Source organism: Aquila chrysaetos, chromosome 11 (assembly GCF_900496995.4).
Source record: "Aquila chrysaetos chrysaetos chromosome 11, bAquChr1.4, whole genome shotgun sequence".
NCBI lineage: Eukaryota > Metazoa > Chordata > Aves > Accipitriformes > Accipitridae > Aquila > Aquila chrysaetos.
In genome coordinates, this window is record NC_044014.1 from 25108249 (window position 1) to 25136127 (window position 27879).

The 27879-nt window shown below is 45.4% G+C and overlaps 1 protein-coding gene and 1 long non-coding RNA gene across 5 annotated transcripts; one reads left to right on the forward strand and one right to left on the reverse strand.

The window, feature by feature from the left end:
• On the reverse strand, positions 1-27780 carry LOC115348445 (dual specificity protein phosphatase 13-like). Of its 4 annotated transcripts, none has more exons than XM_030031160.2 (4): positions 23909-27780; positions 21003-21323; positions 2272-2492; positions 1-1121 (listed from the first exon to the last, which is right to left on the reverse strand). In XM_030031160.2, exons 2-4 carry the CDS (start codon positions 21095-21097, stop codon positions 895-897), a joined length of 543 nt encoding a protein of 180 aa, XP_029887020.1. In that variant the 5' UTR covers positions 21098-21323; positions 23909-27780; the 3' UTR covers positions 1-894. The 4 variants fall into 4 exon arrangements, with proteins under 4 accessions (XP_029887020.1, XP_029887018.1, XP_029887017.1 ...); XM_030031158.2 differs by lacking the exon at positions 23909-27780 and adding an exon at positions 3726-3933 and having other exon boundaries at positions 21003-21088; XM_030031157.2 differs by lacking the exons at positions 21003-21323; positions 23909-27780 and adding exons at positions 3726-3933; positions 18879-19026.
• LOC115348447 lies at positions 5715-9241 on the forward strand. Its single transcript, XR_003925822.1, has 3 exons — positions 5715-5836; positions 6425-6569; positions 9012-9241. It is a non-coding gene; the product is annotated as an uncharacterized LOC115348447 (long non-coding RNA).
• Positions 27781-27879: the final 99 nt, after the last annotated feature.

Below are 27879 nucleotides of genomic sequence, written 5' to 3' on the forward strand. Positions count from 1 at the left end.
TTGCAATGTTAATGACCTTTATTTTTGAGAAAGAAAATCCCAAGTTTTATAATGTTGAACTGTCAGACAAATTTGGGATACATTGAACTTTGTTGTCAGATGCTTTCCTGCACCCGCTCCCACTGCCCATGCAGCTGTTTGGGGTCTCAGCTGGGAACCCACCTTCCTCTTCAGAAGCATTTTCCACAGCATCTCCTGGGTGAATTTTACTAGGGAAGATGAACAATATTTGAATGCCCTCTCAAACAAAGGTATTTTTATGGAAGAAAAAAAGTTAATAATCTGATGAACAGTCAAAGGGAAAACACTATAGAGAGACCTGCAATAATTTCTTGAAGAGAGGCTTATGTTGTGTCCGCGCTGCTCTGCCTTTGAACAGCCTTTTACCCCCAACTCAGGGGCTCCACCAATTGTAAAAGCAAGAACTAACCAGTGCCAGATTCGAGTCTCAAAATACAAACCATTTTAGACACGGGGAGCAAAGGGGTGGGGGGGCTGGTTCATAAGAAGACTTCTAAGCGTTATTGTAGCATAAATAATATGGCATCTTTCACCTCAAATAGCCTAACACTTCATAAAGTGATATGAGCTTCACTAGTTGCTGAAACACAGCTATTTCTGAAATGGAACCTGATATCTTTTTTTTTTTTTTTTTTTCACCAGCAAAGAGCAATGTTTTAAGGTGGAGAGTGGAGGATGCAGTATACAACCAATCGTAACTATAATCTAGGAAGGCTTTGCAAAATGGAAAGATCAAGTAAAATCTACTTTTAGCAATAACATGCTTTCTGGCGTACCATAAACTTGTATCCTTAGTTTACAAATACAATTCATTTAAAAGAAATACAGGAAACTCAAATAACATTTTGTCCTCTCTCCTTCAGTAATACTCTCTTAGAGCTCTTTGGTAGCAGATGCTCCGGTTCCTTTCCTTTCTTCATTTAGTTTAATGTCCAAGTCCCGGAGCTGGCTGAGGAACCCTGAATTTGGGCAGATGTCTCTGTGAGCACTCACTGTTTTCAGAGCATCCACGAGTGTCATGTTTTCATGGATCATTAAAAAGGCAAGCACTAAAGATGCAGAGCGGCTCACCCCCATGGCACAATGAACAAAGACCTTACCTGCAGAAAAAAAGAGGCACAGCAAGGTGAGTGGGCTTTAGCATTTCTAAAGTGAGAAAGAAGCAGGGAGGACAAAAACTACTAGAAATGAGTTGGGAAAACAATGGTGACAATTAGTGGGTACTCAAGTTTTCAGGGGCTGTTAGCATAAGATCATGCCATACAACTGAGGCAAGGTAGTATTTCATACTGACCTCATCCATCTAACCTAGGCCTCAGATTAAAATAGTTGAAATTTTCTGTGGAATGAGAAGCTTTCTGTGACTAAACTTGTTAGTATAGTTTTCTGTGGAAAAAAAAAAAAAACCAGTTTTGGCAGAAGACTTTGGCCCAGCCCTGACTGTGATCACTGACAAGTCCCATGAACTCTGTTGGAGAGTCTGCCTGTAAAAATGGACTCATAATTTACTGTATCTCAGCAGCCCAGTGTGAGCTATAACTGGGGATTTAATAAAGCACTCCAGTGAAAGCAGCAGATCTCACAGCCAGTCAGAGTCTGAGCAAACTCTGGAACAAATGGAAATTATGATAACTAGGCCATAATCCAAACTCTGCTGACAAAAATTCAGCAGGCTGCGGGTCAGGCTCGTAGTTTTTGACTTAGTTCATTAACTTCTGCTGCTTCTCTAGCTTAATAGACAGTCTGAATAAAGCTCCAATTCTGTGAAGCACTTAAGCATGTGAAGCATTTAAGCCAGCGCTGAAGTGCCGCTGCTCCCAGCTGAGTGCATCGGGAGCGGGAGCAGGGCTGGGGTACGCGGGGCAGGATCGCTGGGCTGGAGCCCGTGCCGGGGTGCGAGGTGCGTGTGGATGCACGCGGATGCTGCCACGTCCCCCGGGATGGACCCGTGGGGGAGCACCCGCGGTGCCGTAACCTCTGCCCTTCCCTCTCTCTCTGCTCCTGGAGTTGGCCCTTCGTCCCACCACGCTGGGCTCGGGGCAGCCAGCCCTCCCCAGCCCCCGGGCACCTGGTCACTGCCGCCATCCCGGCAGCGCGTGGCATAGGTGCCCTTCTCCCATCCTCCGCGCGGCGGTTCTGCGTGCGCCTTCTCGAACCGCGTGCTGAATCTGAGCCTTGCTGGCTGCCTGTTACTGCAATTTGGCTCCTGTTGAAACTTCCTCCCAAAGCTTCTCTTTGCCTCCTGCTTACCTCCTGAAGTGTTTAAGGCTTTGCCTATGAAATTGGCAGCATTGTAGAAGAAGATACTTAAATCAAAGGAAGGATCATCAAATGCTTCTACTCCGTAGTACTCTATTTGCAGATCTTCGTAATATTTGGCTCCTGTGTTGATGCTATATGGCCCATCTGCTGCATTAAGGATGTGAGTAATGTTGAGGCTTCGAAGAGTCGTTTTGCTCCTAGCAGCCCACCTGTTGAAAGACGTGAAGCGCTCATTGGCAACACTCCTAACGTTCTGCTAAAATAGCATGGTTTAAAGTTAGTGCCTGCTCCCGCTAGGGAAGGATGCAGGAACTGCAGCTTGCTTACAGATTAGCAAATTTGGAGAAGCCCATAGTGCTTTGCACATGAAAAATGTGACATGGTGTTGCAGAGAGCAGCAAGAGCACAGACTTGCCGGTGGGATACTGTTAGTTAAGCAAATGCCTCCCAGCAGTTAATCCCTGGAAACATGGCTTACTGTATAAAGTGGTCAAGATTTTCCTTTAAATAGTTGTTTAGCAAGTTCTAGAGCTAATTTCTCATTCATAGCGTGCCTGGGTCGCAAGGGTGAGAACCCACACAGATGCAGCAGCACCCCTCGTTCCTGGGTGTTTGGACACGAAGCGGCTGCATCGTGCTCACCAGCCAGGTTCTCCCCACTTCCTACTATAAGCTGGGACTGAAGCTACTCCACAAAACTGTCATACTTAACCGATGTATTCAGGAGGAGGAGTAGGAGCTGGGAAAAACGAGCTGATGATCTATGTAATCTGCAGTAATCCAAATAGAAGGAAATGGCAATAAATAGAAGCGGTCACAAGAATAAGGTATGTGCGTGAAAATTCCTGTCTGATATTTTCAGTTTTACCATCTTTGGAAGAAAGTCTGGATTTGGACTGGCAAAATCCCTATTGTATAATTCATTTGGGTCCTCCTCCATCTGGCTCTTGATCCTGCTACTCCTGTTTGAGTGAGGCCACTGGCAGCATGTCTTCACAGCTGCAGGTGTTCTCCCCTCCGTCAGTATCCTCGAGTGTCTTCTGCAGTGCCAAGAAACTGAAAGCAGAGCCCTATTTGAGGGCTACTGTGCTCTTGTCTGCTGCCTTTGAGCACAGTTTCCAGGGCAGATAATGCATCTCAAAGTTGACACCAATTTGGGATGGGTTCTTTAAGGACTTTAGTCTAGCATACAAATAATTCTTACCCTGCCAAATCCGCTGTGGTTCACAGAATATAGAAAACCCAACTCAGACACACTATGAATACACCATTTTGTATGCCATGTTTTTCATGACATCCAAACTCCTTATGTTATCAGTTTTGGAAGCCTGTGTTGCAAAAACATTCCTGCAGACCCAAAAGCTGGTCCCCAGTGTACGACACCCCTTCCTCCTCCTCCCAAGGACCGATAACAGCTTAATGATAGGACATTATGTTCTTACGCATCTCCCAGGTAAATATTTGGCCAGACTTGGTCCACATGATTATCAGACCCTCCTCTGAACCAAAAGAGCCGCTGGAGGTCTGATAGTGCTGGTGTTTCATAGGAAGCTCTGCTCCCTGCACTGCTAGTCGCAGATGAAGAGTCTCTGGTGTGAGGCATCTTGCTCCTCTCTTGCACGCACTTGGGCTATATCAGAGACAGCTTTTCTGAAATGAATTAAGAGGAAATTTTCATACGGAAATAATATTCCCTAGAAACTAGTCCTGTTCATTACCCTCCAAATAGCATTACATTATTATAACTAGTGTGTGCAGCAGGGCCTGCAGGTGTTGCTAAAAGCATCCAGAGAGCAGGACTGACTCTGTGGTCGGACTCTACAGGCATGTAATTCATCCCCTGAGAAAGCAGCAGCATAAGATGATATGATTTAATTTCTTGTCAAGTAACGCTGTTGAAAAAGAACATCCTGTGCCACCCGAATGCAGCACTGGCTGAACCTCATAGGTGCAGGTATGATTACTGTTACTATAGCACTGATGAGTGTATGCAGGAAAGCTCCAGTACTTTATGTCGGAAAGTTACCAAAGTGTTTGTGCGCACTTGGTTCCGGTTAGTTAAAATGGGAAGTTTTTGAAAGAATGAATCATTGGACTGACTTATATTTACAAAGCTTCTAGGGCCAAGGTGGAAATCTTAGGATGTGTATGTAAGACATATATTCATATAGTAGATGTGTATACATATATAAAATGTATGTACGTACAATTTTCTTTCATTTATAGGGCGGTATTTAAAACATGTATACACATACATAGGCATACATGTATACTTATGAATGGATTTTCACATGCGTATGAGCACAAGTCTTATGAGGAGCGGCTGAAGGGAGCTGGGGCTGTTTAGTCTAGAAAAGAGGAGGCTGAGGGGAGACCTTATCGCCCTCTACAACTACCTGAAAGGGGGTTGTAGTGAGGTGGGTGCTGGTCTCTTCTGTCAGGTGGCTGGAGATAGGACAAGAGGAAATGACCTCAAGTTGCGGCAAGGGAGGTTTAGGTTGGATATTAGGAAAAATTTTTTTACTGAGAGGGTTGTCAAACATTGGAATAGGCTGCCCAGGGAAGTGGTTGAGTCACCATTCCTGGAGGTATTCAAAAAGCAAGTGGACGAGGTACTTCAGGACATGGTTTAGTGGGCATGGCTGATGGTTGGACTCGATGATCTTGAAGGTCTTTTCCAACCTAAATGATTCTATGATTCTATATGTACATATCTACATATATGTCTGTATGTATAGAAATAGAAATTGAGAGAATTTGAACTAGTTTTTTCCATCTCTCAGGCAAATACCCCTGAACACTCAGCTACACTGGTATACTTGCATCTGTCTGTCTCAGTCTCTCCTCTGGGAGCTGTTCCACTTTGTATAAATAATGTGATAGCTATTTGCCTCCAGAGAGAGGCTGTTTCTCTTGTCTGAGAGGTAGGGTACTTACCTGGGATGTGAGAAAACAAGGCATCTGAATTTTGGGAAATAATTACAGAGCTGAAAGTTCTGGCTTTGTTGCCCTGTTGAGAATCCCATTTAGGACTGTTTTGCTCCCTCACAGATCATGCAGTGGAATACAGGCATCCCTTTTGCAATGTTGTTTGCTGGTTTAGACCCAGGAAGCTCAGGCCAGCTGGTCCAGCCTGAAGTAGAGGTCAGCTGAGAGCAAGAGTTCAAAGATATCCAAGCAGTCCCCTCTCTGAGACTTTAGGAGCATTCCTCCCGTCAGGACCTCATTATCTGAATTGTTGTTCTCGCCCCCAGAGAACATTGATGAGCTTTGTTTTGTTGCTTGTTGCTATTAAAGCCATAATCAATGTAGGACCCACACTAGAACTCTTCCCAAAGTGGGGTGGCCAGTGTTTATTCTGATGTGGCATCAGCTTTCACTCTAATGCCTGACTGCCTAAATCTAGAATTTGGGTTTATTTTCTCAGCAATTCTAGAAAACGAGTGCAGGTGAGACCTTTGGAAGTCATCTTGTCTGTCCCTGCCCCACAGCAACAGCAGCCAGATGGATGTAGCTTCTAAAGCAACAACAACAACTTTGTTCAAACATCCAGGTATGTTATTTTTAACAGCGTAGGCTGATTTGGGGAATTAAGCAGAAAGCAAGGGAGAATATCTCATTGCTTATGGAAAAAGAAGTAGAGATGATGCAAGGCATATTACTGAACACACCACATACATTTCTGTGACCTCAGCCTAAATTTGCTTCCCCTGTCCCCTTCTCCCCCCTCCTCCCCGCAAATGTTAAGAGCAGTTCCAGCTTTTTGTATGTTCCAATAAAAAGGAAGCCTTCCTAGGGTAACTACTTAATAAGAAAAATATGAAAAGCACATCAAAAATGATGGGAGAGATGGAAAAAAAGCTGACTGGTTTTACTTTTATTGACGAAGGAAAAGAACTGCAGGGAAGTAGAGAGGAATATAGAGATAAAAGCCTACGAATTTTTCAGGGCGGATAACACCAAGAGCTTTGGTAAACGAGTATGTTGTGCAATCCCAGCACAGATTAGCATGAAGAATAGCACAGAAAAAGATATTGTGCATTGCCCTGCAAGTTTTACTGCCTGGCGAAAGTCATGCACTGTGCTCAGGAGCTACTGCCAGCATTGTCGTGATGACCTGTTTGTACTTTCACCGACACAGAACGTTAAGCTGAAGCAGTAAAAGGAAATCAAGAAAAAGATACTACAGCTTCTACATCAGGAGATTCGTAAGACCACAGGCTCGTTTTCAAGGAGTGTGGCTGACTCTCAATTGCTGCAGATGTTTAAAGGCTGAAGTTGTGGAGGTAAGCAGATGGATACTACTTCCAGTTCTCCTAGCTCCCACTACTTTAAACTTCTGTTGTAGCCTGTCAGCTAGTTACAGTAATGGAGATGATTAGCAGAGAGAATTACATTGTGAGGCCTCTTGTTCAGGACCTGACTTTGAGGAGGTTCTCCAAGAATTGAGTCGTTTTGGTGCCGGTGAAACTTAGCAGGCGACTCCAGCCTTTGCAGCCAGGGAGCTGCTTTGCAACAGAGATCCCTTTCATACAGCAGTCCTCTTTCCAAAAAGTGCGTCAACATCATTTGCTTCTCATGACTAATGCCAGACAAGTGAGCTCCTCATGTCAACACGAAGCGTAGCTCCTCCCAAGCACACTGCTCCGTCCTGCGCTGCACTGGCCTTGAAATTGAATTGCTCTGCAGGGCCTTCAGGGTAAGCTTGGAAATAGCTATACCAGATGATTGGACTAATGAGGAAAGTAATATGAATTTTTTAATTGAAGGCCAGGGACTTTGCTGAGGGTTTTCCCCCCACCCCTTCTACTTTAAGATACTGCAAAGCTAGCGAAAGTGCTGCCACTGATTACATTTCTCTAAGCTTCTCCCTCTGGGTGGCTCCCAGAAGCTGCTGCAGTTGGAAACAGCCAGTGACTGCAGGAGGGCAGGAGCCCTGTAACTGGGAAAAAAAAGTTTCTGTCTTAGAAGGTCACTAACGTTTTCTGCAGAGATCTAGACCACGCAGGTTGGATAGGATTACTTTTCTTTGAAACCGTAGCCTGGAAGTACCTAAAGACCATCTCATTAGATTCTTTCTTTCTGTCTTTGTTCCCCAACCCCCCCCCCCCCACCCCGGTTAAAACCAAAACAACAGCAACAACAACAACAAAAAAGCCTTCTACCTATAGCGACATTTGAGACTGGATAGAGGTTTTTAAAGGCAATCCACATGTATTAACCTCCTTGCTTCCCGGGAAGAATACAAGGTAGCACAAGCTTTAAAACCGTTTTGTCCTTACCCATCAGCTCCCAAACAGCCAGAGCGCCGGGCTGCACCCCAGACGGCCAGGGCCTGCCTGGCTCCGTGTCTGAGCTGTGGAGCCCGAGTCGCGGAGGCTGGGGCAGGCACCAGAGCCACCCTGGGGGCACGGGCTGCAGGCGGCTGTGGGGCTCGGCATGGCCGGGCTGCAGGCGGCTGGTGGGGCTCGGCATGGCCGGGCTGCAGGCGGCTGTGGGGCTCGGCATGGCCGGGCTGCAGGCGGCTGTGGGGCTCGGCAAGGCCGGGCTGCGGGGAGCGCCCAGGCGGGGCTGCGGGTGACTCCCCGCGCTGCGTGCGCGCGGCCGGGCGCCGCTCCCGAGGGACTCGGTCATTCCAGGACCTCGGCTACAACCACCTCGCTGAGCTTTGTACCTCTTTGATATTGTCCAGCCACTCGAGTGCTACAGTCTGCAAGGCTTTTTTCCTTTTTCTCTTTCTACGCTGGAAACAATTGCCGTTTTCTACTGAAGGTTTTTCTGGCAAAGAAAAGAAAAAAAACGCACAACCCCCACTGACTTGAATTGACTGAAGTGTTTAACAGATTTGTGTTGCGTTTGCAGATTCCAGGCAAAGAAAACTCAGCAAAGCTCTGGAAAAAACGCAAACACTCCAATACTGTAAGTTTGAAATAGTTCATTTTCTTACTTCCAAAAAAATCACCATTTCCATTTTTCTTTTCAAAGTTACTTTTGTTTTGGAATTTTACTTTAGCATTGCATAAAATCTTTTAAAATATTAAAACAAGATGAAGTGGCTTGTTCCTGGTTGAGAAAAACATGTTTTGTTTAACTAAAAAAGAACACAAACTAACTGAGCAGCCACATATTTGCCTAGCCCTAATTTTCACTGCTGTAACAGGGGGAAAGCCTCTTGCCATTTTGCCATGGTTGTTTACCTTGTCTCCTAAAGGCCAAACTGAGCTGTAGAGAGATTAAACAACTGTCTGAAGCCCCGAGAGGAGTCTGTGGCAGGGCATTAGTTGGGCCCCAAGTCATCTTTCCTCTATCCCTTTTGCTAGCACCTTCCTAGCTGGCAGAGGTCTGCTTGTGGTTATGATGATAGCCCGGATGGGGACAGGTGTCTTTCAATAACAAGGTCCTATGTGAGATTATTGATAGCCTTGGGCACAGCAGGGCACTGGTTTTGGCTGGACCTGTGGTTACTACAATAACAGAAACATTAGCTAACAATAACATGATACAGAAAACTCCTGCAGCCAAATATCCTAAATTCCCTGAATCAAAACCTGACAAACTAAATGGTTCAAAATACCAAAGCATGAGATCAGAATATAATTCCCGTGGGGGGAAAAAAAAAAAAAGCCTCTCAATGCATTTGAAATTGCTGTCTACTCGTTTTTTCTTCTCTTTTCTCTCAGCAAGCATCTCTGCACTCATCTTTTACAATCCTTGCTCTTTTCTCTCAGGTAGTGCTTAATACTATGGCTCTTTGTCCTCCTGATGGAAAAATCCAGATGGAAAGAAGTGTGGTTCACAGGGAAATGATCGTGTAAGTGGAATTAATCTTTCAGATACTGTAACGTGAAATCTGATCTTCCTTTTTGCTAAGAAGACCCAATCTGTGTCTCTACATTTTGGTCAGAATCCGATGCTAAGAGAACCCAGGAGTCTCTTGAGGTAGAGCTGAAAGCCTTGTGCGCAGAAACAGGCACATTTAAAAGCAATAGCAAAGTTAAAACAGCCAGATGGGAACCTAGCAGGCAACCAAGAGGGGAACTCTCTGTTTTCCTTGCAAGCCTACAGGGGCTTGTTTGCAGGAATTAGAATCTCTCACCAGCAGTTCACTGCAGCTCTAATACCAAGTGGTATTGAAAATGAGAAGCAGGTTATGGCTGATGGTTTAAATGAGGCACCTATGGGAATTTAGAAATGAGATCCTGGACTCGTCTCGGTGTAGACCGTGCACATGGCAGAGCAATATTGCTTTCTTGGCTGACTGCATCATATATTATGGCCTTTTATTTTGCCCACACTCAAACAGCGGGGAACAGTAGAAGTTCATTGCTCCTGCTCGCTGTTTAAACCCCGATCTGCCTCACCAGAGGCAGTGCCCCTGAATAATGGAAAGCAGAATCGGTCCCTCGGCTTCAGCGGGGGTACGTGTTCAATGCAGCACTGTATTAATGCCATTACCATTATTCCGGAGTGAAGAGAAAAGCAGAATGTACAATTAAAGCTCTGTTTGGTTCAGTTTTTAAGAGAATTTACTGCCCGGGAAAGATGCCAGATCGCGGTCTCTGGAAAACACAGCCCTCTCTTTAACCACAGCGGCGGGAAGGAGTGGGAGCAGCCCTGCAAGCCTCCTCCACGGCTACCCCCTCAGCTCAGCTCAGCTCGCAGATGCCCCTCGCCCTACGCTGGCAGCCCTGTTTTACTGGGTGGGAGAAAATCTGCGTCTTCACACCTCTTCACTGCTCGATCTCCCTCCTGACACCTCTGTTCATGTCCGGCCTTGTACATTTATGATGGGGCCCTCCGACTCCTCCAAACTGAGCTGGAAGGTACCAACTTCTCCTTGCGAGAAGCAAAAGGCTCCTTCCGCTGTGAACCCTCCCGTCCCCGCGCAGGGCTGCCCGTGGGGCTGGAGGGTCTGCTGCAGGGCAGAGACAGCCTGCCGCTGCCCCACGGGACCTGCGTGTGCCTGGGGACGGCGGGGACGCGTGAGGCTGTTTCAGGAGTGGGAGCAGTCGGAGGGCAGGGCAGGTGAGGGTAACCAGCCTCGGCCAGGGGTTCGGATAGCCGGGAGAGCCCTCGGCGGCGAGGCAGGTCCCAGGCGAAGTGGGAAGTCAAGGGGGTGCGTGGCCGGGTGCGTGGCCAGGCATGGGCAGAGCTGCGAGGTAGCGCAGGTGGAGGTTAAGCCCGAGTGTCTCGGCTCAGATGGGCTCCTGAGTGAGGTGGGGAGCCCCAGCGAGGCCTCCCACCGCTCGCTCTCACGCAGCTCCTTCCAGCAGCCCCATCCCAGGTCACACAGCCACCGTTGTCCTTGGACAAGGCAAGCCCCCAGGAGGGGCAGAGCTTGCCAAGCCAGGCTCATGGCGCTGCCAGCAGGATTCAGGCTCATAAGAGGAGCTTCACCTGTGCCCTGCTGGTTTTTGGGGAGCGGATGTTATTGCTAGCTCATGGAAGTGCTCCTGGAGAGCGTTTCCATTGCAATGTAACGGATCTGCACATATTTTCCTAAGACCCTATCTTTCCAAGAGGGGAGAACCTCCAGCCCCCCAGCCCCATCCTGCCTCCTCCACCCGCCCCATTTAAGAGCCACACAGCCTACGGAGAGGCACCGGCCCACGCACGGGGCTAACGCTGCAAGAAAGGGTACTTGGAAAATGGGGGCGGCGGGTGGAAAAATGGGAAGTCCTGCTTGCAGTGACAGGCCATGGCTGTGGCAGGACGACAGCTTTTACATCTTCAGCTTTCAGATTCAAAGGAGAGAAAAAAAAGTATTACCTTAGCAGCTGGCATCTCTGAGCTATTCAACGCACCATCCCCAGCAAGACAGCGCTGCCCTCCACAGGCTCCTACCATCATTTCCGACTCGACTGTGGGTATCTGTCAAGCTTAGGGTGATGCTTTCCCCTTTACTTCTCTTCTGGGGTACTCCCATAGAGGGTACTACAGCTAGGAATTAAAACCCCCCAAAACTGCTGTTTTTCTTGACACATCTCAACTACACTCATGCTTCTCCCTGAATTAAAATAGCTGTAGTTTTAAGTCCTGCTGCCAGCAGCCATAACTGTGCTCTATGCTATAATCAGGAGAGCACACAATCACTGTGCAGCTAACTGCTTCTAATAGTAGAAACTTCACTCTAATCTTATATAACGTCAGTAATGGAGCAGAGAGGCTGTGGCTTGTGAGGAGCTTAGACAGAAAGCTTCCTTGGGCAGCCCGTGCCCTGAGGGCAGAGGAGCTCCAGCGAGAGCGAAAAAACCAAAGTGACCTTGATATTGATAACAGTTCAGTGAGTGCTGTCACAGCCAGCACTGTGCCGAGATTTCATCGGTCTCACAGGCTGTAAGTTATGGGCAGTTCTGATAAAAATTATGTCGAAGAGACCAGACTTTGGGCGGGGGGAATGCCTTGCAAGTTTCAGGAAAGACAAACAAGGATGTTAGTATATTGCTATTAAAAGGGGCTCCAAAGCACTTGCCCTTCTGCAGCAGTATGGATTTGTGTGACTGTGGATTAAAGGGTTTTTTTTTTCCTTCTCCTTGGTTTACTCCTCAAATGATTTTTGTCTGACTGCTGCTGTCAATACAAAATTGACAATGCTGTCAAGCTTGCAAGACTTCAGAATATTTGAAGGCACAAGTAAAGGGGTTTTGATATTCCTCAGTCGTTTGGCAAGGGTATCTTTGGGCTGTCTGTCTCTCCCTGCACTTTTAATGTAAGCAGTGAAGTGCTCTCCTTACCTTGCCTTGCTTGAAAGGGTACATACGAAAAAGGCACCTTTTTTCTAAGGTTGGCAAAGCTGTTCATACTCTCTGCAGTGGAATCAAGAGCAAAAAGACTTCAAAACTCTAAGTGGAAGATCTATTTTGGCACTTAAGTTTTTTCAGGCACATCATAGAGCTTTCAAGGGATACTCTCAGCTTTGTTGGGGCAGAGTGGGATGTTTGTTCTTTAGATTTTTTTTAATTGCTGACTTTAAAACCATGATTTGTTTTTTGATTAAGTCATTTTTTAAGTAGGGTGATTGTATGTCACAAAGGGATTGACCTGATGAGGTGCATGAGAACAACTAAGAGGAGACATTAAGACCTAGAGCTGGGGTTTACTTTCTCTTGCAAACTTTTGATTGTGTCTGATGAATATTTGCTCCCAATTTCTTATCTTGAACTTGAAGAAAGAAAACTGGGGATGGTTTTCCTGCCGCTCCTCCCTGGTATTGGGGTACCAGATAAACCAGAGTGAATCAGGGAGCTGCCTAGCCAGGGGGCATGGGTAAAGCAGTGTGTGCAGACACCTCCCTGGGCTGTGATGGATGAGGGGCCAAGGGCAGGGGGGACACACTTGCTGCTCTATGGAATGTCCAGTTCCAGGGTCACTGGGAGAGCTTGTCCTGCCATTTGCTGGCTGGTGGGAAGGAGTTCCCACGCCAGGCCCTGCAGCGCTGTCTCTGCGAGGAGCCGGCAGTGTGGTGCTGCCCCACTCCCCAGATACCATGTTGATGCCACCTGAGTCTTGCAGTTGGTCAGGCAGGGCAGGAGCAAGGGTTGTTACGTGCCAGCAAGTTTTTGGAGAGTCTTTTCACCTTTATCTTGTCAGGTTTTATGTTGTTGTTTTTCTGATGCTGTTTCCCGCTGAGGCTTGGCAGTCTGTAGATCGATGCCAAAGCTGGTAAGGTGATGGAGGGAGGAAGAGCCTCCAGCAAAGCAGCAGCCTCATGGCTCCCAAGAGGGACAGTCAAGCACAGGCAGCAGGGAGGGGTGCAGCCTTGCTGGAGGTTGTGCCTGCTGCAGGCGGTTTGTAATAGACAGTTTGGGAACAGGCTGCAAATGTAACAGTCCATTTTCCCAAAGCAAACCTCAGCACCTCCAGCACAGCCCTGGGAAGGCTGTCCTCTGCTTCAGTAAGTTGCTGTGAGGAGGAATACATTAATACTGCGAGCTTCTCAGGTACAATGGTAATGGGAGCCACCCGTGAGCTATAAATAGCATTAACATCCTTGGCATCCCAAGCAGTCGTTTTTGCCGGTGCTAGTGAAAATGAACAAAGCTTTGAACAGTTTTTATTTATGTTCTCTTTGCAGGCTGGAATCTTGTGAGTAGTTTTTCTTACTGGCTCTGAATTTTGAGTTTATTTTAAGGGAAAATATTGGCATTTTCTCCTTTTGGATTTTTTCTTTTTAATTATCATATATAATTTTCATATTTTTAACATAACTGTGTGGGAAAAGCTATTGTGACAGGAGAGTGGGGATCACAAGTAGTCATTTACAAAGAACCTCTGTGTGATTGTAGGAAAAGGGAAAAACAACCCAGGAACCAAAATTTACTCTTCTGTAAATCTCATATACGTTTTTAACAAAATACTGAAAATGTTTTGTTTTAGAATTAAGCCAATAATGCAAGGTGTTTTGGCATGATTTGTGGTGTTTACATTGAGAGATCAGAAAGAAATAGTTGTAGTAGAAGGAAAAGCTTTACATGCCTGTCAGACATGATCTTCCTGTAGTTTCACAGGAAACAAAGACGTCTTTTGTCAAGGAGCTATGAAGACCTGAGAGTGAAACTAGCAAAAAAGACTCCCTTCAAAATATTTAGGTACACTTGATGAAGTCCTGTTGTAAAATGATAAAGCCTCACATGTTATGTAACCCTCCTTCGCTGTTACAGACATTGAAGAAACACAAGGTCTACAAAACAGCCATTTTGCTCTGGGATAACCACTGAACCACTGCTACTAGATCAACTCGTAGAGCTGGAAGAATTAGGCCAGCTTTTAAATATGCAAGAAGGGCTATATTTTTTTCCAGTTATGCCAACTGATCTGATTATACGCTGCCTTTACTGACACCCCTTGCCTTAGACCAGCAGAGCAATACTGCCGTTACTGAAACGCTGTGATTTTTCATATTGCCAGAAGATGGCAGAAGAAAGCAATCTTGCATGATTTAAAAATACACAGTATACTCATGACTGGCGTTTAAAGGGAGCTGTTACGGATATACGAGAAACTGCACTGGTTGGATGGAAGGAAAATGTGAAATGTACTCAATGAATTAAATTGGTATTGACCTGGGCATATACATCAAATGATCTACACTGTATCCTTTCCCATGCAGGTTTTCTGTGTAAGAAAGGCCTGTAACAGCGCTCATTTTTCCTGTGCACAGTGCAGTTTGGCCTGGTTTTGCTCCACCGGCAAAATCTGTTGTGCAAACCAGTCCAGGACACAATGCAATCGCCCAAAGTAAAAAGCAGGGCGATTCTTTTAGTCGTTTATTCTCTCTCTTTCCAAATACGTTTCTCTTCCCTTTCCCAGTTCCTCCAGGCATAGTAGGAAAAGAGCCAAGGTAGCGCAAGCGTTACTGCAAACATCCCCTCCTCTGGCTTTCAGGAAGAGAGGGAGGAGCGAGGGGCAGATGTCGGGTGGGAGAACACGCCTGAGCGCTGACAACCTGTTGCATTGAGTTGCTGGACTGGGCAGCGGGCTAGCGGTGGTGGTTGCCTCCGACAGCATCTCTCCCGCCTGTTCTCCAGGGGAAAAGTGACCCTTCAGCCGCATGGTTCCCACAAGAGGGGACATTTCCACTGCCAGGTCTGAGCCTCTCTCAGGAGCTGGCGGGGCTTCGAAAGGGGGCTTGGGTAGAGGAGTCCATGCTGTTCGTGCTCCCTCCCCAGCTGCTTTCACTTCAAATACTTTTCTGGAAGGAAATAAACCCTCTGCAAGAATGGAAATCGGTTTGGAAAGTGCAATCAGACTGGCTGGAGGCTTTGGGTTGACCAAAGGCGTTACTGCTCCTCCCCATCCAGAGCAACGCTTCCCTTGCCTCCTTCTAAGAGCTAAAAGCAAGCTGAAGAAAACTTGCGAAGGTTATTGGGCGTCGGTGAAAATTGACGGGCGCCGATGAACCGGTCGGAGTTACTGCCGAACGGCAGCGCTGCGCAGGCCCTGGTGGTCGCGGTGGCGCCGGGGTCCCTGTCCCTGTCCCGGTGGTGGCGGCGGCGGCGGCGGCGGCGCTGCCCGCCAGGTGTCCCCGCGGCACCGCGCCGGCCGCCGCCGCCGGGAAGCGCGAGGCGGAGCCCGCCGCCGCCCGCTTTTTAGCGCGCGTCGGAACGGGGCACCGGGTGAGCTGATCGGCGGGCTTTGCCGTTCGTCCGACGAGGGGACGAAGCCTCACGGGCACGGGAAAGCCCGCGGCCGCGGGCCCGGCGCAGAGCCCTCCTCCCGCGGCGGCTGCCTCGCCTGTCCTTCACCCGTCCTTTGCTTTTTTTTCCCCACAGCCCGAGCTAACCTCCCTGGAGCTGAGGGAGGCAAGGTGCTTGGCGGGGGCGGGGGGCGATCGGGGAGTTTCGTAGGAGGACCAGCCCTTCCGTCCAGCCTGCAGGAGTTAAAAGCATCGCGAGGTTCAGGAAGTGGCCTGTCTATTGAAGGCCAAACGCTGGAAGATAACGCAGGGGAAGGATCGCTCTGAAGTTGTCCTGTTTCTTGCGCTGTCTTCCCCTACGCTCTGCTCTGGGCTAATGGAGAATGATTGACTAGCCAGACCTTCAGGTCTAACCTGCCTTGGCACCTTTTCCACCCATCTTATGAATGAGGTGTCCACGATATCCCTTACTAAATATCAAATGGTATAACATGGGCACCAAACATCCAGCATCTGCCTCCCAGGCTGGGAATACGTTTGTCACTATGAATCGAGATTCATTTCACAGTGACAGGAAGGAGGAGGATGACGAGGGATCAAGAGTGGAGAAGCAAAAGAAAAATGTTTAAAGCAACTTCCAGCTGTTGTGACGATGAGGAAAAACACCTGATGATACGGATGCCCGTCACCTGGGCAGGAACACCCTTGCCCCATGAGATGATGCTAACACAGACCCCAGTGCCCTCACACCTTTCCCCTCAGGATTCTGATCCTACTTGGCTTTTTAAGGTACTGTTTCTTATATCACTTCCTTTGGTAAAATGACTTTTTCCCAGCTTGGTTCTGTGGTTAGCAGCGCAATCAGCTTCATCTTGTGAGGAAAGTGAGTGATGGAAGCTCTGCGGCTGCTGGCAACACCACAAGAGCACTGCCAGTATCCAGGAGCTTTCTTTTGCCCTTTGGCTGCCCACCTCTGAATTACGGGGTCCCACCTGCTATTCAGAAGTAGATTAAGCCTTCCTGAAAATGAATAGGTTTAACAGAGCACAAAATGACTTTCTGCCTCGTCCAGGACATCCTACAACCTGGGTCCTTTTGCCAGGCTTCCAGCAACTGATCTTCAAAGCAGCTCCAGGGTATGCTTAATCCTGCTCTGGACAGGAGGTGAGCAAGCACGTACCCTTTACACGTTGAGGTTTTAGTAGGTACGCGTGTATGGGGGAAACAACACTCTATAGACATCTGTTCCCCTTCCACGCTTGAAAGGAAAATCCTCCCCTCTCAGCACTGAAGCATTAACTTCAAATATCAATTTGCCATCTTTTTTTAGTGAAGACAATAGTGAGAAACGGTTCAGCACAGGTAGTTTATCCCCAAAACAAAGGCAAATTCAGGGCTGTCCAGGAATTTGAAAGCTCTGGGTAGAAGGGATTTTCTATTTCTATTCTACTGGGTGAGGTGTATATACCTGAGTTTTCTATTTCTGTTCTATTGAGCAAGGTGTATATACCTGAGAGGGAACAAGCATACACGCAGGTCAGCTCAGAAGGGAGGAAGCTCCTGCGCAGGTGACATAATTGCGGTTGTGGTGCTGGATCAGGCCTTGAGAGGGCTACACTGAACTCTGCTCTTCTCCTGCTGCTTACTCTTGACCATTGCCACAAGTAAGGGCTGAGACTGGGTAGGTCGGTCCTAACCCAAAAGATCAAATCTGGTCTGAAATGCAGGAGCCCAGAGCTAGGTCAGCTCAGCCCTTTTCTCTATTTCTGGGACCGTCAGACACAGGAAGATGGTTACTGACTTGCTGACTATCGGAACAGAAAAACATGCTGTAGAGCTGAGGTGCTTTCTTACCCGGACTTACAAAATGCCTGTCCCACTTTCTTCATCTGTGGTGACAGCAGACTGTGCTAGGGTCTGCTGATCACGCCTGTCCTGTTTTCTGCCTTCCTAGGGTCATAAACAATTGTGATTACCAAATAACTCCACCTCGTCCCTCTCTTAGCTGAAGCATCCTGTTGATGAATCACAAACTGAGTGACAACAGGCAAGACTGCTATGGTTAAAAATTTAAACTCCCTCTGCTAGCAGAGGTGCTGGCATGGTGGCGAGGGTCTCTTCGCACACACGCAGCCTGCCTTCTGGCCAGTTACATCTCTTCCATGCAGGGTGCTGCATCTTGACTTTACAGCTCCTCTACGCAGCTACACATGCTTTCACAGTGGGATCTATTAGCACCAACCAGCCCCCCTTGCAGAGATCTGAAAGCATGCCACCTTTTGGCACAGGAATGCAGCCAGCTACCCCCAGAGGAAATAAAGACAAAATCCTGGCCAAAGAGGGAACCATGAGAACAGAGCTAAGGTTGTGACTTTCTAAATGTTTCTCTTCAGTCTGTATTTGATGTCTGGATAATAAGGTGACCAGTCCCTTACAGAAACCTAAGGCAGGTTAAACAAGACAGAGGGAAACTGGTTTTCCTGAGCTGCATGACAGCGGATGTGCAGGGCCTCACCATTCCCCACTCACAACCTCTGTGGCTGAGAATTTCACGCAGTGTCTCTTCCTAAGCCCTTCAGATCTGAGCTTTAAGTAAGGTTGATACAGCTGCGCTTCTTTTTTATTTCTAAAAAGAATGGCTTTTCCTTTGTACTGTTTGCATTTTGTCATGCTGCTTTGGTTCGCTCACCATTTTCCTGAGTTTGGTTAAGCAGCTGTCTGTGAAACTAAGAATGGAAAAAAAAGAAAATTATCAAAGACTTTTTTGTTATATATATATGGGGGAGAGATTTTTCAAAGGCAGAAAGGGGAGTCTATCAGGTTATGCACCTAAGTACTATTTATGCCCTTGAAAATCTTTCGCTTACGGTGCTTAATTGGTCTGTGCAAATCCATTGCCAGAAGAGGTAATTGACCATTTTTATAGAAGGATCAGTAACAAAAACACTCCAGGCTATTGTTCTAGAAATTAAAAAAAAATTAGGAATTATGGAAAGAATATGTTTCAGGGCATCAGCCAGCCTCTTCTGAAACTATGCAAATTCACTTGGTGAAAACAACAGCAGACACAATGAAATGAGTTGTATATGAAGAACTGAGATCTCAAATGTGATATTATGCAGAAGGTAAAGAGTCTGTACTAGATAAGTAACAGCTCAATGTGTTACCAAGGGTGCACTTTGATTTTGATGAATGTTAAAAGAACCTTTAGCCTTGAAAATAAAGAGGATAATTTCTCTCTAGGCAATGGCTGCTCATGAAAGTCATAAAATAAGAGCACTGGAGCCCTAATTTTATAGTGCTTTTTAAATGATTTTCAAATGGTCCAGCTGCTTTGTGCCACAATAACACAAGGCAGAGATATTTACGCCGGCGATAACAAGCATGCATCAGCCTGCCCGAGCTGCTCTCCGCAGGCAGCCGGTGTTAGGCGAAAAACACATGGAAAGCTGATACTTGCCAATGCGGATTGATCACAATTACACCGTGGCTAGAGCGATCCTGGGAAGCTGCTTTTTCCACCAGACAACTTGATTGTTTTTCTTGTCTGTGTCTCGCCTGCAAAGCATGGGATGTACACAGCCGGCGATGCTGGTTCTATTTTGACACTTGAGAGCCTGCCAGCTCTGTGTGCCTCTTAGGCCATACTGTCCTTGGCAGACTTCTCTTTTCAGAAATAGGAGGGCAAATTCAGCCCTGGGTTGCACCACTGGTTTTTGGTGGGAGTCTCCCCAAGGATTAATTTGGCCCCAATGTTGGTGTTCTAATGTTGCAGCACTGTGTTATCTTGTATGGAAATGCATGCAGGAGGCAAATGAGTTCTGGGCAAAGGCTACGTAGTTCTGCTGAGATGCTGGAATTGCCACCAGCAACTTTCCCCAGCTATTTTACCTCTGCATGTCTAGGACTTCGGTCTAAAACTACAATTTGTTTTCCAGGACCTGCTCTAAGAGGAGAACTACCCCAGGGTGGTGTAGCTTAGCTCACCATTTTGGGTAGTCATTTCAAAAGTCTGATTAGTATTTCACCTTTGCAGTCCCCTTTCCTTTGCGAGACATTGACAGAAGACAGGGTACTGGGAGAAACCTGTCTTCTGAGCAAGCAGAGTAGGGTTGAAAGACTAGTTCCTTTATGAAATATTCCTGTAAAATTAAAGAACTTGGCTCTTTCTGTGTTCACTAGTGCTAGAGACACAGCAATGTTAGTGCAAAAAGAGCCTCTGAGAATCTATTGTCACCAGGGTGGAAAAATTCCATCCGCCATCTGGGTGACTTCTTGTACGTGTTGGACTACAATGTTTTTCACGCTTTCATGTGCTGATCCCAATGCAGCAAAACAGGTTAGCGTCTTTTTATGTCCAGGGATATCCTTAAGAGCTTTAACTTTAAACAGGGTCTGGAGCTGAGTTTTATGAGTTTTAATGAGCAGAATGGACAACAAACTGGGAATGTATCCTAGAGGAGTATCTAGCACATTTGTTGCCTCCATTTAACCCAATGATTGAGGAGTGACTGGAGCATATGAAATTCAGGCACCTACCCCCTAAACAGAGAGGAAAGATAGGTTTGATGCCAAAGCTTTAGGTAATGTTCCTTTCATCTTTATCTTATGTTCAGATTGTCTGTCTGACATTTCTCCCTGTCACTTTGATCTTTTTTTATTTCATAAGCATTTAGAGTTTACGTAGGTGTATACTTTATCTCAGTTCAATATGTAAATCCTGCAGCTTGATGAAATTGCTCACTACTAGATAACTCTTTGGATAGCATTGCCTAGAGGAAAGTGACAGAAGATCATAAGGTAAGCCAGCACAAGAGAAGCAGATCTGCTTTTTCTAAGAACACAGTGAACAAAGATTTCCCCTTCAAAACAGAAATGAATACAAGTAGCGCTGTTCCAAGCTGCACAGAATAGTGCCATGGTCACAGACTGCGTAAGTTCGTACTTCTGCCTCACTTGCATCTCATCTCATATCTGAGAGATCCAATTTACTGCAGCTGAGATAAAGTAGCCTCCAGGGTATTACATTCATCCCTTTCATAAATCAAGAACCACTTTTTGTTACTAGAGCTCTGAGTCCAGAAAGAGAGGAAAACACATGGCATTAGGCTTTGTAAATGGCCAATTGGCATGTCTCTACAACAGCTCTTTGCAGCTTTTGGCTGTTTCTCAAACCAGAAAGTAACAAATTTTGTGTTGTGTATTCTGATGAATCAATACAGAAAAACTTAAAAAATCCAACTGAGAACTCAAAACCTTCTCCCCACTCACTAAAATACTGCATCGTTCCCTTTTATAATTGCTTTTTTTTCTAATCTCCTGCTACAGAAGATAGACTCTGATGATTACCAGTAGACCACATGTGATCCTTGCCACTGATTTGGACATCGTTTTGTTGATTACTCCTAATCTTTCAGGATCCTGCTGTCCTCCCACCTGCCAATGGAGACAATGTGTGTAACTGGACAATTAGGCTTACCCAAGTGGTTGAGTGAGGTTTAGGTAATGCTGCTAAAGTAATTTGTGACCACTTAATTGAAGTGCTGCATAAGAGCAGTGGTTTACCACCAAGAGATGGACTCACCATTTGGCCTTGTGAACGCACTCAGAGGCGGTACAGAAAGGTGCGCCGAGGTGAAAGTCGATCAAGTCCTCTGCAGGTGTTCCATAATAATGCATTTCTTGGCCATGGAAAGTTTGGTCTCCTTTCCTTCCCCATGCAAAATGTGCTGCATTCAGTGCATGGGTGACACCAACCCTCTTCAGATCTTCCTTGTTATGGGCTACGGAGCTGTGGAGAACCGTGTACGAAAGCTCACTACAAAAAGCAACTCAAGGTACTTTGTTGCCTTGTAATGTGTTCCTGCTTGTAGAGTCCAGTGCCCACCACGTTTTGAGACAAGTTCTGTAAGAAAGAGTAAGGTAGTAAAAGAAAGGTAAAATGTAGTGATTTCTGAATATACGCAAAATATATGTGGAAATGCAGAATTCCAAGTTATTTCACTTCTGCAGTTTCCTGCCTATAACTTCCTGTAAATTTAATGTGTGTTACAGGCTCCAGTTGACTACAAAGGCATTGGGAATTACTGGCCCAAAAACCTTACAAAAAATAACTTCATGAGGTAGCTCAGGTCCTCCTATAATTGGACTTGAAATATGTACATTGAAAGAGCACACTCAGGTTTTAGCATAGCCCGTAACCATTTTGCCTCCACCTGTAATTGTACGATGTTTCTTTGCTGGAGTGGTATTAGCCTTGCTATTTGGCTAAACTCCAGTTGATAAACCTGCCTGCTTAAGATCAGCATGAAGTTTGATTTCTGCAGAATATTTTACATCTTGTGCCCTCAGCTGTTTATTATGTAGCACTTCAAAAAATATTTTACCTTTCAACCCAAAGGGTCTTGGCCTTGGCCTTGTGTATCAGCAATGGCTGATAGCCAGACAAATATTCAATAATCAGTTTGTTGACCACTTCAAAGTCCTCCAGGATGAAAGACATCATGTGAAGTCAGCCATGCCTACTTTATTTTACAAGAGATATTTAAGTTGTTTAAAGAGGCTGACCATCAAATTTCTGATAAAGTCATAAGGAGAAATATTTCTTATAAAATACAGCATTAATTCTAGATTGATCTTTAATTTCCAAGTAGCTCCTCAGAAACTGCACATAACCGGTTCCACAGAAACAAACAGTGACAATTAATGGTACTGCTTCAGGTTATTTTAGCTCTGGCATAAGCCTTGATGCTGGCATGGGTTTGCTCAGTAACAGAAACATCCTCTGTTTATAGACTTCACTGAGTATTGGGTTGGGCCCTAAATGCAAATACTCTCTCTATTCCTCATTTCCACCTCAGGAAGATCCCATGAAACCTTATTCTCAGACATTGTTCATACTTGTCTTATTGACGTTGGCAGAATAAAGAAAATTCTATCTGCACTTGATAAACTTCCAGTTTCACTGATTGCAGTCTGTAACTCTTTGTATTTAAGCTCAATATTAGTGATCAGCTGTTGCATTAGCAAACAAACCTGTTTACATTTTTATTCCCCTTAGCCGAATGTTCTCAAAGTTCATCTTTTCCTTACTACATGTACACACTGTTGTTATCTATACTTTTTTTTCCCATCATTCTTTTTTTTTTTTCCCAAGAGACAGAATGTGATTCAAAATAAACATTCAAGAATAATTTGGAGCATATATACCCAGAGGCATTAAAAGCAGATCTTAAAACAGCACTTAGAAGAATTGCGTTAAGACAATGCATTAAGAACGATGGTGTTAAGACAATACAATTTCAGTGATTTTTATAGCATCTTAAATCTTTGCTTTTACTACCTGTTGGGCTCAATTCTGCAAATCCTTATTTCCCCAAATGGTTCTAATAAAGTAAAAAAGTTAATTTCCAAGTATAGTTACGAGGTTTAACTGGAGGGGCAAAGGTTAGTTTCCCACTCCCGTCACCAAGGCAGAAGTTTAGTGAAGTACTGCATGTTGTGCTGGCTTCTGCCTTTCCCCACCCAGGGCCAGACGCGCGCAACCATGTTTCTGGGTGCCCACCACTGGCTACCAGTGGGCAGCAACCCGCTGTGCGTAGGGCTCATCTGCAGGGTGTCATGCTCCTGATTGGAAACACAGTGAGATTAGGAAGCAGGCTGCAATTTGTAATCTGCATTTGCAAAACCTGGTTTTATTTCCCCAAAGTCATCTAGCTTATATTTAGGCTTTGTTTTTTCATAGCTAATAGAATGCCCGCTTTTAGCTGTAATCAATGGGTGATTAGCCAAAGGTTCGGTAGTTCCTCCTGCTTCTCTTATTTAGGAATTATTGTAATTGTACTTTCCAGATATTTCAACAAGTTTGCAACCTGCTGGTGGTGGAAAGAACTTGTTTTAGCATAACATCAGGCACTAGGCACGTTGAGTGCAGATGACCGTGTGCTTTCTCTGTGCTCCAGAGTGAAACAACCATCCACACAAGTTGGAGAAATAAACAGTGAAGTCTGCTGTCATTCAGAATATCCATATTTTTTTTGTCAGAAATTTCATCTGCGAATCAGGTTGTCATACAAACAGCAAATATTAGAATACTTTTTTTAATGTGAAAATTTTCCTTCCAGTTAAAAAGAAACTGAAAAAGGTAAAAAACAATCATAGTTCAATTTTAAGGCTACTCAGGATCATGACTCTGTCTTGTGCTTTATATGGTAGATGTTTGCAGCATTTAGAAAATCTATTTGTTGAATAATTATGAAATAATGCAAAGCAATAAAGAGAGTCTTATTATCTTTTTAATTAATTTTATTCTGTTCTGTAGGTTCTTTCTTTAATGGAGAGTCCTTTTGCTGTCTTCTGTGCTAATCTTAAGTCTATTTTAAGGCAATGAAGTTTAACAACGCTAACTAAATAAAGCAGTTGGACAGCATATGTTAACAAGTACTGTATTCCCCAGCCCTTCAGAACAGCTCAGGCTCAAATAACACTTACATCTCGCCTATGTAGAGATTAGGCCACCCTTCACCCACGTGATTGAATTCCACCTTGCAGCTGTCCAAAATATCTGGCAGTTCCTGGGCAGAGGGAGTGCCAGGCTCAGAGCATTCCAGGGCTGACGGGGCCTGACCGACCGTCTTCAGGCGCTGACCCCTTTGGTGGCCACAGGCAGATTTAGGCAAGGGAGAGCCGGCGGGAAGCTGCTGCTGCAGAATCCACAGGGGAGGTTTTTTGCTGAAGCGTGCTCTTTGCTGCTGCTTGATGTTCCCAAGCAGGTGGCTGTCTCTAAATATGGCACACGCCTTGACGCCTCCCCGGATTAGCTCAGCGCTACATCCCTGACAGAACGGGGAACAGCCACAAAAATGAAAATTCTGCGTTAAGCGAATCTTATGCGAAGAAAACGCTACTCCCCTCCCCACGTAAGCTATACTGCCGCGCCTGCCAGCATAGAGCTTTCCCTGTGAAAGAAATGTCGGTCAACGCAACTGAGACGCAGTCCCAAATGCCTCATGTGACCCAGTTCTAATAATAAGCTACCAGGAAAGAGGGGACAGCTCATTTAGGGGTGAGTTCAAAATAAAGACCCTGAGAGCAGCTGTCCTGGGCCTTACCAAAAGGCCAACGAGCCCACTATCCTGCGCCTGACTGTGGCTGTAAGTGGATGGCTACAGAAAATCGGAACACGAAAGCGTGAATTACACCGCTTTCTAACACTCTCCCAGCTTCCAGCTGGCTGCAGCTCATGAGCTTCCAGATCTGGATGGAGTTTCTAAGTATTTGGTAACCCTGAATGGATTTCTGTCCCATAAACTTTTCCCGTTACCCCTTGAATGTTTAGAGGCTTTTACCCTCTGCAGCGTCCTGTGGCAAGGCGTTGCACAGCTCACCTAACCCCCCTCCTCTTGTTTCAGACCTGGCTTCTACTGACTTCATCTGATGCCCTCAGTTCTTGTACTGGAAAACAAAATTGAGGGACCTTTCCACTGGAATCTTACATGGCTCCCTTAAGGTGATACTGTGGTTTTGTGATTACTTCCAGCAGATTTACGTCTGCCACAGCTGTGGCTGGGACAGTCCCTTTCACGGTGCTCTGCTCACAGACACACACTCGCAGCCTTCACTGAGCTGGCACTAAACCTCATGACTCACTGGGTAAGGTGGGTCAGGAATTGGATCTAGATGACAATTGCTCTCAAAAGAAGAAAAAAATTGGTTTTCAGATCCTCTTCAGGGGAGGTCTAACTCTTCTTTCTGGAATAGTCCTTTCCCATGGGAGGAGCTCATTCCTGAACCATATGCACTCTGCTGTAGGGCTTTGTCAGATGCATTCTTCAGCTGAACACTAAAAAAATGTTGAAAAGGCATAAAGGAATTAAAAACAGATTGAGGAAAGACCCCGTGATAGGGCAAGCCTGGGGCAGGAAGGCCTTCACACCTGTTTGTTTCAGAGGAGGCGGAAGGTAATCGGCTCCTGGTCAGGCTGGGTGTCCAGGACTGACAGTTCCCGCGGTCTCCCGGGAGGGTATGCAGGCACCTCTGCATGAGCCAAAGTGTTCTGGCCAGCTCAGCAGGTACATGGCTTACCTTTAGGTACTTCAGTATCTTTTAAAATGGGACCCTCCCTCAGGAGTTAACATTCAGTGCTTTCAGTCTCCTGGGTTGTGTAGACCCTGTTGACAGATGTGCATTTTCTGAACAAAGTGCCATGGGTGAGGCGGTATTTTTCTTTTGCTTTGGTTCCTTAGTCCAACTTGCCAAACCAATACTTGAAATACAAGTTTTCCCACTGATAATGGAAAACATTGAAGTACCTCATGACCTGAACTATAGCAGTGTAAGTGACAGGTGAGAAGGTCTGTTTTCCTCCTAGAGCATCACAGCAGACAGAGTTTTCTGTTTTAAGAAGTTACAGGACTAATTCTACTGCTTTTGCTTATGTTGAATGGAATCTTTTTCCCTGAGCAGACCTGGAGCCAAAGTTAAACTGTATATAAAGAAAGGAGCAATACAGACAGGCAGGAAATCCAGGCAACACTAACTCTACCAATTAAAAACACTTCTGTGATTTACCAGTGCCCTTGAAAAGAATTTCTGACTAATTCGTTCCCTCCACTGGGGTAAGTAAGTCTTGCTGTACAAGATCACTACCGTGTCGTTGGTGGTATGGATGCCATACTGACTCAGCTTCGCTCTGTACTCTTCTCTTCTCTACCCCTGGTGAAACAATACTCTCCCAGGACGAGCAGTATCTCTGAGAGCAGGTACTAATTTACAACAGGAGAAGCTTTCACAGCTGTGGCTTTGTGGGACAGATGTTCAGGGGCAAGCAAAGCATTATCCTGATGGGAGGTTCCATTAATCTTCCTCACATGTGTCTAATTTTGCCCAGCCTAAAGCCATTAAGATGCATTATTTCACTCACATGAATTTCAGATTTTTCAATGCCATGTCTTCAAAAGGTTTCCAGACTAAAATCTACTGTAATGTGAAAGAAATATAAATTATAATGAAATATTAACTCATATAAATCCCTATTAACTGTAATGGAGAACTTCAAAGCAAACCCAGCTCCTCCTCCACTACTCTGCTGCTTTGTGAGCTATAAAGATTGACCTAGCACTATTGGGTTTTATATGTGATTTTCTATTTGATCTTTTTACACTACAATGTCTTCTCTTTCGTCAGTGGAGCTCTTTGGCAAGATTTAGGAAAATCCAAACAGACAGTCAAATAGACCTCTGAAAGGATTTTAAAGATGCTTATTTTGCAAAGCATTTGTTACACTGAAATAGGGAGGGATTTCTACATTCCCAGAAGTGCAAGGCAGAATCAGCATTCATGTCATAACCTCTCCAAGAATTAAGGAGGATAGGAGGTCTGGGAAGGAAGAGGTTCAACTCACAAGTCACCACTATTTAAGTCTCCTAATAACCTTGCAAGTCTCTTCCAGCAGAGAGGAAAATGATCAGAACTGATGTTTCAAATGCAAACAAGCAAGCAGAAATGTATTAACTTAATCTGGCAGGGAAGGTTTAGAAGGTCAGCTAATCAATAAATCAAACCAGTAGCAAAGGGCAAAAATAGATTTGATTATCACTTTGTGGTTCACCACAAGGTAACAAGCTAATTTTCAGGCAGAGTGGTAGCATTAATTTCAAATGCTGTTGCTGTATTAACAATCACATTGGTTTAAGTACTGATTAACTGGTGATAGGAAAAGTGACATCCTCAAAACAGCTTAAAACTAATTTGTATCAATTAAGCCTAGCCTTCGATGTAAGCTAAGTTCCTACCCGATGTTAAACCAGGGATGCTTCAAAGCCACTTACACAGAACTGATTTGGGATAATTTGGAGGGAGAGTGAACTGATGAATTCAAGCTTACAAAATGCTTTGAAGATCTGAAATATTTTTTTTAATGTCCTCAATATACTACATAATATACATTATCTTGTTGAAAACAAATTTACACAAGAAAAGTTTTGTGGGTTTGCTGACCCAGAGACTGCACTGAGAGCTGCACAGAAGTTTATTCTGCTGGTGTGAGTCTTCAGGCTGTCACAACTTTCTGTAGCACTGCAATATTTAGCAGACCAGTGAAAGAGGAATGTTTCTGTAGCAGTGCCTGGGCTCTTAAGAAATTGCCCTCGCCACATCACCAGGCCTGGAACACAAAAAGCTTTTCTTATGAGAACATGCAGGTGAGAACTGCAACCAAACCAAAGCAGCTAGTTATGTTACACTCCCAAGTAAAGGGGACTCAAACATACTGTACAGCTAGATGCAATTATTGAACTTGCCTCTGGCATTAGCACAAACCATGAACAAACTCAGTCCATCTTAACCGCAGCTGTGCAGCACACAGTGCTTACGGTGCTGACGTTGGCTGTGCTGGTCTTGGAGGAACTGAGCTATCAGAATTAATCCACTTAAAGTTCTGTTGACTTTTTTCTTTGATGCAT

Excerpts from the sequence above, each read along its gene's own strand:
- LOC115348445 (XM_030031158.2), bottom strand. The coding sequence starts at position 3,886 with ATGCCTCACACCAGAGACTCTTCATCTGCGACTAGCAGTGCAGGGAGC. Across the intron at positions 2,493-3,725 it reads AATATTTACCTGGGAGATGC|GTGGGCTGCTAGGAGCAAAA; the intron begins GTAAGAACATAA and ends GTCTTTCAACAG. Across the intron at positions 1,122-2,271 it reads AGCCTTAAACACTTCAGGAG|GTAAGGTCTTTGTTCATTGT; the intron begins GTAAGCAGGAGG and ends TTTTTTCTGCAG.